Source organism: Bison bison, unplaced genomic scaffold, assembly GCF_000754665.1.
Source record: "Bison bison bison isolate TAMUID 2011002044 unplaced genomic scaffold, Bison_UMD1.0 scf7180017864146, whole genome shotgun sequence".
Classification (NCBI taxonomy): domain Eukaryota; kingdom Metazoa; phylum Chordata; class Mammalia; order Artiodactyla; family Bovidae; genus Bison; species Bison bison.
Genome location: NW_011494718.1, coordinates 12,674,187 through 12,686,001, shown reverse-complemented (window position 1 = coordinate 12,686,001; position 11,815 = coordinate 12,674,187). Strand labels below are relative to the sequence as shown.

Genomic DNA, 11,815 nt, shown 5'->3' with positions numbered 1-11,815 from the left:
ACTCTGAAAATATTGTATGTCATCACTTTTAAGATGGGCTAATTAGCAAAACTATGTTGTTAAAAATTCATTATGGTGTTAGAACGCATCTAGGTTTTAGGACTATCAGGACATAGAGAAAACATCCATCTTGGGTTAGAGAGTGGGTGACAGATTTTTAAACAGAATTCTGAATGCTGACCATTTTGAGAGCAGAAAATCTGATATGGGACCTAGAAGACAGGGTCACCAAGGAATGGCTTTACTGGAGTTGAACCCTCAGTTTGAATGCCTAAGGTGGGGGCTGCTGTATTGACTGCTACCTGGAGGACCTGGGTTTATGTGGATGAATTTGTATGAACTCAAACAGCCTCTGCAGAGTAAGGAGCCCACACATTTTATTACAGCCCCTGCTCACCGAGCCCTGACAGTCCCCCATGCCTCTGTCCTTTGGATTATGGAGGAAAAAAAATCATTCAATTTTCTGGGCCACAGAATACAAGTTGGAGCTAGATTGTACAAGGAGCTTACACACGGAGGCAAAAAAGCGTGCAAACAGGAGCAGGTATTGTTCACCCTCCGGGTGAACCAGTGCTAGTGACAGGCAGGAAGGCCTGAGCTGCCCTCCTGGAGTCCACACTGGTTTATGTTTCTGGCTTTTATGACCTGTGTCCAGCTCCAATGTCCACCTTCGCCTGAGAGGGAGGAGAAGATCTTTGAGAATCTATGGCATTAATGATTTCCCCCGAGCTGTTTTCGTTTTTTCCTATTAAGATTTCACAGCAGGCCCAGCAGCAGGCCTAGGAAAGGACCGACAGAAGCACGAGTGTCCAAGGGCGACGTAATACTGCCTTCGTTTTGGTAACAGTCCGTGAGCCCGCGCCCCTCTCTCCTGAGATGTGTGAGGTGGGGGGAGGCGGCGGAGGAGCTGTGGGGGGCACTCACTGTACCGTGCGACATCACGATCATGCAGCCGGTGCCTGACGGCACAGCGGAGGGAGCCGGAGCGCTCAGGCCCCGGGCTCGCCCCAGGGGGAGGTGGGCGGTGCCTGGGCAGTGCCCGGCCTCCCAGGACCGCTGTCTGTCCAGTTCGCGCGCGGCCGTCCCCTGGGGCGCGCACCCCTGGCTCTGGCCTTATCCTTCGTCCTCCCTCAGCTCAGTGGGTAGGAATTTATACTGCTGTTGGCGGATCTGGGCCAGTTTTTTCCTTGCTTCTTCCAGTTCTCGTTCCTTCTTCAGCATTTCCTCCTGGGCGGCGATGATCTAGAGGGAAAACATCAAGCTGGAGGGGTGTGAAAGATTCTACCAAACTGCCCTCCCCTCCATGCCTGCCTCAAGAGCTCCCACAGCCTCTGCTACCACGGGACACAGCACTGCTTCAAGACTGTGTATTCTTAGCTCTGGAGACCCACCTCTGGGCCATGGTTCAGGTTTTAAGACTAGTGATCCAAGACAATAAGCTGATTTCTGGCCGCTGATTTCTGGCCCCTGATTTAATAACCGACATAACCTGCATCCCTACAATGCACCCGGCTCTGGTTTAAGCACTTTACATAGAGTGTTCCATCACCTCCATGGTGACATTGTAAAGTGTGGCCTATTGATAATGTCTCATTGTTCCAAAGAGAAACGTGAAGCTCAAGAGATGTGGGTCCACTTTCCCAAAGGGCCTCAGCTAGTGGAGTAGGACCCATCTCAGGTATTCTTGAAGCTAAAACTGGAGCCCTTAACTATTAGACAGCTTTCATATATTTATTTCAAGCCTCTAAGGTGTGATCTGAAGAATATTAGTTCACAGGTTTCAAGGGGAAAGGGTAAGCCTGTGCTCTAGAAAGCCACATAGATTTCTGAAAAGCAAAGGTCTTTTCAGAGCCTTGCTAGACTAACGAGCATTGTGATATCTAAGGAAGGAGAACAGAGTTCAGCCATTCCCAGAACTGCTGGATCACAGAATCTTCTTCATGGAATTTCTCATGGAACTACTGTATTGAGAAAGAGATTCCGGTAAAAATGTATCCTGCTGCTGCTGCTGCTAAGTCACTTCAGTTATGTCTGACTCTGTGTGACCCCATAGATGGCAGCCCACCAGGCTCCTCTGTCCCTGGGATTCTCCATGCAAGAACACTGGAGTGGGTTGCCATTTCCTTCTCCAATGCATGCATGCATGCTAAGTCGCTTCAGTCGTGTCTGACTCTGTGTGACCCTATGGATAGCAGCCCACCAGGCTCTTCCATCCATAGGATTCTCTAGGCAAGAATACTGGAGTGGGTTGCCATTTCCTTCTCCAAAAAATGTATCCTATGTATTTCCAAATACAGGAAATGGTTCAGGAGGAGCTAAGGAAGGTGTGGGAATGAGTAAGTTCAGCCACGGAGCCTCAGTGCTCCTGGTGGAAAACCCATCTTGCATGAAGGATTTATATGAACATACCCAAACTGCAAGCCCAGTTTCCTGACCTTTCCACCGCACTCCCATGCACAAGAATGCAGGCCCGAATAAGTCAGATTCCCATCCACTCTTGTAAAACTTCTGGGAGAGGGTCATCGTTCATTCTTTCTCTAGGGCCAAAGATCTGGAGTAGCAGCTCCAAATGCAACATTTGAAGATAATATTGCTGTCCTCTAACTCTCTTCTTTCCCTTTTCTATAAGAGAATCCCTGATTTTTAGGTAGGCACACTACTACTCAGAGAAGAATACTGCGTTTCTTTGCATCCTTTGCAGCTAGGTTGGCCATGTGACCGAGTGCTGGCCAATGGCATGTGAATTAACTGAGGCAGACAACTTCAAAGTCATGCCTGCCCTAACTTTTCATCTTCCTGCTGGCTGGAAACCTGAGGCGATTATCAAGCCATCTCAGACCGAGTGGCCAAGGGAACATCTCGGGGATGGTGGAGTGATAAGGCAGATGGAACCTGGATCTCAGACACAAAGAAGCCGTCATACCATCCCTGGACTGCTTATACCCAAGACTGTCTTACCAGGGAGAAATAAACTCCCATCCTGTTTAGGCCACTGTTATTTTGTGTCTCTATTATAACTCAGTGCTCATCTTAGGAGTAAACACTGTCTGGGTTTAATCACAAACCTGAGCAATGCCCCCTACAAACTTTGTTTTCACTACAACATCGTCATCATCAGCTTTGCCAAATGCTGCCTTCTGGGCTGCACGAACAAGGTTGTCTGAGGCTCTTTTCACAGCATTTCCTGCTGCCTGGAGAGGGGACAAGACACACATGATATCATTAAAAACAGTCATTTGGATTCAGCAAGAACAGACATGGAGGCACAGTTCACGAGACTAGGTATCTATTTATCACCCAATTATATACAACACAGTTTCTCTCTAGGTAGTATTCATTTGTCTGTCCGTCCACTCATCCACCCATCCATCCAACTATTTATCCATCCATCCATTGATTCTACCAGCATTGGCACCTACCTAACCTTAGCTCATTCATTAGATTGAGACACACTTCCTGGCTCCCAAGGAACATGCAATTCTAATGGGAATTACAGTTATGTGAACACACGATTATAGCACTATGATACGAAGGTTAACAGAAGCTTGCTCAGGAGCTGTCTCCTGGGTGAGAAATTCACCTCCTCCTGCCCCATCCAGCTGAGGCATACTTGAGGAATTGGCTCAGAGATCACTTTTTCTGTCCGCCTTGGCCTTACCCACACCCTCCCACGCGCCCCTGGAATGCTCTGTGCTGGCTTCTTTGCAGCCCTTACCACACTTGTGGTTGCCTCTCTCGCCCCTGGACAGTGAGTAACTTGAAGGCAGGGGCTGTGACTTGAATCTTTGCATCCCCAGCACTGGGAGCAGTGGGTACCCAGGGCTTGTGCTCACCTAAGGCTTTCTGAGGGAATGAAGGGAACACAACCTACCCCCCGCCCCCCGCCACGGGAGGAACGGAGCCCTGCAGTAACTAGGGCCTTTACAGAAGTGGTTTTAGAGTCTCAGCTGGCCTTGGGCTGCAGGCTCAAGGAAGTGGCAGGTGGTAAAGACAGTTACAGAAGGGATGGTCCTTATGCAGCCTGGATCTGCAGCGAGGGTGGACCAGGGGGCTTGCCCTCTGCCACCTGAGGTTTGGAATTTCCTTTTCATTGTGGTTAAGGTTTTGTTAAATCTCCCACAGTCCTTGCCCAGCCCCCTTAGAGTCAAGAACTTGCACTTGAGGGTAAGCCATCGGAGTGATGAAATTTTCTCAAAGTTAACTGGGGACTTCCCTGGTGGTCCAATGGTTAAGATTCCACACTCCCAAAATAGGGGGTCCAGGTTTGATCTCTGGTCAGGCAACTAGATTCCCACATGCTGCAACTAAGACCCAGTATGATCAAATAAATAAATAAATATGAAAATAAAAAGTTAACTGGCTCATCTGGTTGGTGGTTTAAAGTGGCCAAGGGGTTTAAAAAAAGAAAAGTGGCCAAAGGGGACCATGAAGGCTTGCACAAGAAGGGAAGGTCAGAAATTATTAGTGCACTTTTCTATGTAGAAAGTGAAGTTGAGTAACCTAAGATTCTGCAGCTGATAAATTATAGAGCTGGGATTCGAACAGAGGTCTGTGTAGCCCCAGAGAACCTCTGGGTCATTGTAAGGGACTCATACAACATTGCAGCATACAGTTAAGGCAGAAATGATGACATAAGAGTGATGCTCGGCTACACCTGTGTAAATCCTTAGGACTTACAAAAGCACTTTCACATTTCTTGATTCTTGTAAGAGCCAGTGCCAGCATCTCTATCCTCATTTTACGAAAGAGGCAACTGAGGCCTGAAAGGTTTGAAATGATTTGTATAGGACATTGCACTTAATGAATTGTAGAGGCATCAAGGTCTTGAACCTAGGTATCTGTAGAGGTCTTGAACACAGGTATCTCTTAACTCAGGATATTTTCCAAAGAAGTGTCCCCCAAATCCATAAATCACACATTCACAAACATGCAGCTCCCGACTTCCCCCCTGGGTTTATGCCAGGAGAAAAATGAAGGCAGGTGAAGGAGAGAGATTGACACAGGAGGACCAAACGACCATAACACACTTTACAACTTAGGAAATAACAAAAAAGTCTGGAGTTTCACTGCAATCATTCAAATATTTCTGCCAGTTATGATCTTACATAAACATTTTTAGCAACATAAACGATGTGCATTACAACATTTATAATAGCAAACATCTAGAAAACTGGACACAAATATGTCTAATTTTGTAAAGAGAAATTCTGGAATAATTAGTTGATAGAATGTCATGCAATCATTAAAAATGAGACTCATGAAGAATGAACCAGTTAGCATTGCACAGGGCCATTACGAAGACTTTTCTTCCAGGAAAAAAAAAGTGTAATAAAATGTGAAGTGAAAAAATGCAGACTGTCTCTGCTTAGGATGACAACTAGACAAAAGCATTTTATATAAGATAAAAATAGGATGAGAAAAAACATAACATTGGACACATGAAGATGCTGAGGCTATCTTTTTCATTCCCACATTTCCTTTACTGTGTTTAAAATACTTTTATAATGAAAACAATCAGGAAAACTTAGATCCACTGGGCAGGATTCATGCGTCACCCTCATAAGTATGTTCTTTGAGCTCTGGGAAACCTTAGCAGCATCTCATATAAATTCTTCAGTCCTTTGGCTCCTTTCTTTAGCAAACACTAAATGAGAGCCTTCACTGAAACAGGTACCATCTTAGGGGTGAGATGCAAAGATAAAGATCTGGGACCTGCACCCAAGAAGCTCAGTCTCATCAAAGGCAGACATACAGATAAATCTGGTGGTACAGGGTGACAGGAACCATTAGGTTGGTCTGATCAGAGGCTCTGGCAGGGCAGAAAAAGGACTGACTCCCCAAGGCCTAGGAGTCAAGGAGGGCTTCCCAGAAGAGGTGGCTTTGGAGATGAGTCATGAAGGATGAGCAGGAGTTCACCAAGATTGGTCTGGTGGGAGGAGGGCCCCAAGACATGAGACCAGAAAGTACATGTGGAGAACATCAGTTTGGTGGGGCGGCAGGTATAGGATGCATGCCTCACGTGGCAGGAAATGAGAAACGTGGGACAGAGCTGGCTGATGGAAGGTCCAGTAGGTCATGCCAAGAAAGTTAGACTGCTTACCCTCTGGTGACACTTACCCGCTCCAACAGGAGTATTTTCCCACCAGCATCAGTGACCATTACCTGTAGCCGCCTCATGGCCTCCGAATCCTGATCAGCCTTCACCTTGCAGGCCACAAGCAGCTGAGCCGTGGATGCAGCTACCTGCTTGGCAGATGAGATGAGCTTCTCCTCGCTGGCGTGTCCCTGCACTGAGGCGTTGGCTGCCTCGCAGAGACTGCTGGTCGCGGCTGCCACCATCCGGGCCTGGCGACAGTCAACAGAGAAGTGACCCCCAGCCCAAACCTCCCTCAGGGGATCTAAAAAGCCAACGGGGAAGAAGGAGAGAGCGACTCACGGCAGAAATCAGGCCCTGCGACCACTGTCCGTCGTCCGCAGCATTGGCAGGAATGGAACCCACCTAGAGAGGAGCATAGAAGGGGTAAGGAGAGTGGGAAGGTGCAGGGTGACTGCACCCCTCATGCCCTACTCATGACCTGCAACTGGACAGAAAAGCAGCTCATCAGACATGCAGCATCTCCCGGGGACCCCTGCCAATGGCACCTTTTCCCACACAGGACCCTAGCAGCTCCAAGACTGCAGGTCCTGGCCGGCTTCCACCTGGGCCACAGGCGACTGGAAACGCTCTCAATGGCCTCCTTTTAGCCATCAGGTACTACATTTCTGGGAAAATGGCTTAGGAATGATGGATGGGGCTATCTTGATATGTCTGTTTCCTCTGCTGACCCCTCCCCGTTTCTAACACAGGAGCCATGGAAGCCTCTTCATTTAAGAGGTGAGGGAAGCTGAAATCTCTCCTGATTCCTGACTCTGGAAGTCACACTGTGACTTTCTGGCAGATGATGTAAAAAAGGAGTGCATCTCTGTACAACTGAGCACAGATCCTTGTCTTAAGGAAATACAGACCATTTTGTCAGGGGTGGGTATAGAAGTAAGAAGCTGGAAGTAGAATGATCTCTGTTTCTATTTAGAAATTATGGCAACAAATAAAACGTTTTCTGACCAGATGTAGAAGGAACTATGGGAGCAAATACCTTTACTGGTGGGAGGTGTGTGGAGAGGTAAGAGATGAGTAGCTAAATTTGAATATGAAACTGGGGATCTCTTAGCAATTACAGGCATCACATGAGGGCTTGTTGAAGGTCAGATAACACCCCAGGGTTCTGCATACAGTTCCCCCAATCCAGCTGGACCGCTGCTGTTGTTGTTCAGTTGCCAAGTCATGTCCAACTCTGAGAACCTCTGTTACCAACTTTTTAAATGCTTGAACATATAAGTTCCTTGGAGGACAAAGCCTTGGCCATGCTCAAGTTCAGTTCTCTAGTATCCAACCCTCTGTCCAGCATGCAGACGAGTCTTCATCAAGATGCAGATGAACTGAACTTTCTAGGTAGGATATTCTTCTCAGTGATCCATATTTGGTCTTTACATATTAACCAGTTAACAAGTCCTAGGTGAGTAAGGACTGCACTCTGCTCCATCAATAGGGGATTAGTGAGAAGGGGAAAGGGACAGATTTATGCTGGCTGGGGAGATGTGCATACATTAAATTGGAACACAATGGTTTGGAAAGAGGAGCCAATGTACGCAGGTTGGATTAAGACATGGCTAAGCTTCCCTGGTGGCTCAGTGGGTAAAGAATATGTGTGCCAATGCAGGAGAAATGGTTCAATCCCTGGGTTGGGAAGATCCCCTGGAGGAGGAAATGGCAACACACTCCAGTATTCTTGCCAAAATATGTCCATAGACAGAGGAGACTGGCGGGCTATAGTCCATGGAGTTGCGAAAGAGTAGGACACGACTTAGCGACTAAACAACAAAAACAAACAAGCTTACGAGAGACTTCGTGGAGGAAAACGGAAGGCCACTAGCTGAGCCTAGCCATCTCTATTGCAAGTTTTTAGGTCAAGACACAATTGCATCTGTCATCTGTACACTGACAGTAAAGAGCTTTTAATATCAAACAGAAGTGACTGACAGGTATGGTGACCAAATCTCCCCAACCTGTCAGGATTTCTGTGGTGCCTCTATGATTGAAAGTCTTTTCTGCAAGATGTAATTTCGATGGAGTGGTTCCATGCTATATAGGCATAACAGGACACATGGAATATTTTCAATTGAAAGGCCTTCCCACACGCAGGATTAGTCTAATGTACTATTAATCCTCTGGATCACTGAAAAAGAACTAAGCTTTCATGCTAATGCAGATGGAATGGGTGACTGGAGATAAAGCAGGTCGAAGAAATCTCAGCTTTAAAAACAGACCAGTTTTTTGACCAAAGGACTCAGGAAAATGCTAACTGCAGAGCTGGATGGCATTCAGCTCAACAGTCCTAAGAAAATGGAGTCACTGGAACTGAACAAGGTATTACAAAGCCCCTGACTATGGTGCTTATATAGCCATCCACCGGGAACATATGACAGTTTACATCTTTAAATAGACTAATGGACAGCAGGGAGATAAATGAATGTTCAGGCCCTGATGGCTGCCTGGAGTGGGAGCTCTCCTTAACAAGAAGCAGGTGAGAGGCCTGGAAGCCAAATCCTTCATTCTGTATGTTAAGCTGAAGCAGAGTGTGCAGTGCGATGGGCAGAGCGGGGTGACTCGGGGAGGGATGGGACGACAGGGCTTCCTTGCTCAGAACACACGTGGTACTGCCTTTCCCTCGGTCCTCAGAGGCTCCAGCAGCCTGATGTTCCTCACGTGGCCAGCGAGGTTTACAAACCTTTCCTTGGGCCACCAGCTCTCTCTGGGCTGCCGAGGCCGATTTGACCAGGGCACTCGTGGCAGCAGCAATGGATTTAGCAGCCTCCAAGATCTGTTCTTCAAAATCCAGGGTCTCGTCCGCTTGCTATAACCAAAAGAAAACAGCATCATACACAATTCATATCCCAAAGGACACTTTCTGCCAAATGACTTACTTCTTGGTCACCTGGCTCTTCAACTGTACATGGCTTCTTATGGACAAACCATACCCAGGGTAGAAAGGCTTAAGTTGACTGGAGGCCTCTCCATCTGCTACCTCCCCCCACCCCCTCTCTAAAAGATAAAAATTACCAGCATTGAGATTCTGTACACATTTAAAATCAGGCCATTTTAAGACCGATGATTTTTCCAGACCAGAGTCTTTAAAAAGACATAAATTCACTGGGAAATAAAATATATACAAATATATACAAATGGTTTCATCAACATCAACAACTCAAATCAAAATAATCAATAATCAAAATTCAAAGACTAAGTGGTAGCACACTCTCTTGCCGTGTAAGGCTTGAAAAATGGGTTGAAAAAAGGAAGATGGCTATTAGCTGTTGAAAAACCTTATTTCTCTTGGGTGAAAACAAAGATAAAATAGTATTTGCATTTCTGTGGTTGAGCAGAGAGTCACATGCCAACCAGAGATCACACGTGGTAGAAAGGAAGCCAGGCAATGTGACATCAAGGTAGGGCTGGCCCCTTGGAAGCCTGAGGCATGGCTCCACCTGGGGAAGAACACAGGCTCTGACTGCACCGGGGCTCTCAGGTCATCAGGGCTCTGCTTGAAATTCACCATCACCAGGTTTCCTGCTGCCAAAATGCCTGGGTTGTTGAAGAGAAGCTTTTGGGAAGTTGGGCAAGTGTAAAGACCCTAGTCCCAGGCTCAGTGGGACAGAGCATCACCATAAAGGGTGGCCAGACTAGATAACCTGCAAGGTCCCCTCCAGCAGCATTGCTCTGTGGCCATGAGCCAGTGTGGATATGGGTAAGTGCCTCTTTGGTCACAGTACCTTAAAGATGTGGCTGGTACCTTTCAGGCATTAAGAGATGATGGTCAAGTATAGCAATAGTTTTCTTTGTGTGTGTTCGTAAAATAAATGTAACACAAAATTTACTCTTCAAATCAACTTAAAGTATACCATTCAGTGGCACTAAGTACATTACCAATGTACAACAGCAATACTTTTTTAAGAGTGCCTACTATGTGCAGGTATTTACTTCCATGCACATTGACTTGTTTAATTCTCACCAAAAAAGCAAAAAGTCTTGCACTGAAGTTATCTTTATCCTTATATTTACATTGGAATACTCAGGCTGAGGGAGGTGGAGTACTGGCCCGAAGGAGGCCAGTGGAGGCGTGAAGACTCTCGACATGATCTAAATCTAAGCTTCTCTGCCTTCATCAGGATAGGCTTTTCCCAGACCAGGCCACCTCTTAGGGCATCAGCTGGGGGCAGACTTCAGGTCAGAGGCTGCAAGTCGGCTCACGGATGGTCCCATGTGAACCACCAAACAGGATGGATACACAGATACAATGCTTTTCCAGTTCCCTATTCTTTATGGGATTTCTCATGATTCAAGATGTGGCCATTCTCATTTCTGTTTTAATAACTCATTATCAGAAAAATATTTCCATGCAAGTCCTGTGGATCTGAAGACAGACGGCAGCACTTGAGAAGTTCTGAGACAGAAGCAGTATATTCTCTATTTCTGACAAAGTCTTGCTCCAGGAGCATTCAGGATAGAAATGGGCTCAGTTCCAAAAGATTAAGTTTGGATTCCTGGGGTGGGGAAGCCTGTGGTAATGGTGGAATATAAAATTTGTTTATTGAAACATAAAACAACCCATCGTAACACACTCTGGCATAAAAGGTACTGGTATATTGAGTTGGCCAACAAGTTCACTTGGGTTTTCTGTAACATCTTTAGGGAAAAACTCAACTGAACTTTTTGGCCAACCCAATACACAAGCCATGAAGAAATGGTACTGGGCTCTGATCGGTGTATTCAGTGACCTTGAATTAAGAACTTTTCTGGAAATTTGTTCTGCAAAAGTTAAGAAAAGTTAAGCTTATAAAAGACGTAAGCACTGGGGAAGCCATAGAGTGTCTGAGTCCAAATGGAGCTCCTACTCCTTTTGCAGATGAGGAGATGGAGGCTTGCTGGTGGCTCCTAACATCTCCCAGGCCCTTTTCACAGGCTCTCAGCTATGCTATGGCTTCTAAGATTGAGTCCACTTCACAGGAGGTTTCTGATTTCCCAAATTTTAACATGCACAAAAATGGAATTTCCTTAAAACTAAGTGCGAACTCTAAGCATGGACAGATCTAAAAGAATATCTCATTAGAATCAACGTAAAAGACCTCTCCCATATCTTTTGCTACCCTTGAAGTATTCTGTTTTGTTTTCATAAGACACATGGATTAACATATGCCATATGCACACTACTATATATAAGACAGATAACCATCAAGGACCTACTGTGTAGCACAAGGAACTCTACTCAATATTCTGTGATAATCTATATGAGAAAAGAATCTGAAAAAGAATTAATATACGTGTGTGTGTGTGTGTGTGTGCATAAAATGAAGTCACTTTGCTATATACCAAAACCAATGCAACACTGTAAATCAACTATACTCCAAATAAATCTAAAAAAACCCCACGTGCTTGAAATATATACTCAACTTGGAAATATTTCTTATACCTACATATTTTTCTTGCCATGGCAAGTGTTGTAATGCCCTTTGATGAGTATCTTTTCCTTTCTATAAGATCTCTAGATTTCAAAATAGACATGGCAGGAAGCCTTATCTCTGGGAGACATTTGCTTTGATTAAAAAGTATGAGAGTTTCCAAACAAAAGGCTTAATAAAGCTGACTGTGATGGAGAGTAAACATTTAAATGCTGCAGTTGGGCACAGTTCCATGATGATATCTGCTTTCTACCTGCCAGAT

The 11,815-nt window shown here is 45.7% G+C and overlaps 1 protein-coding gene across 12 annotated transcripts in view; it reads right to left on the bottom strand.

Annotated features, from left to right (window-relative positions):
* Positions 1–360: 360 nt before the first annotated feature.
* The window catches only part of TLN2 (talin 2), a 499,482-nt gene continuing 488,027 nt past the window's right edge, over positions 361–11,815 (bottom strand). For all 12 annotated transcript variants that reach the window (XM_010840783.1, XM_010840793.1, XM_010840795.1 and 9 more), the window contains 5 exons: positions 8,826–8,951; positions 6,437–6,499; positions 6,163–6,345; positions 3,066–3,191; positions 361–1,242 (listed from right to left, as the gene is read on the bottom strand). In XM_010840783.1, coding sequence (XP_010839085.1) covers positions 1,114–1,242; positions 3,066–3,191; positions 6,163–6,345; positions 6,437–6,499; positions 8,826–8,951 — 627 coding nt within the window. In that variant the 3' untranslated portion in view covers positions 361–1,113. The remainder of the gene's footprint in view (positions 1,243–3,065; positions 3,192–6,162; positions 6,346–6,436; positions 6,500–8,825; positions 8,952–11,815) is intronic.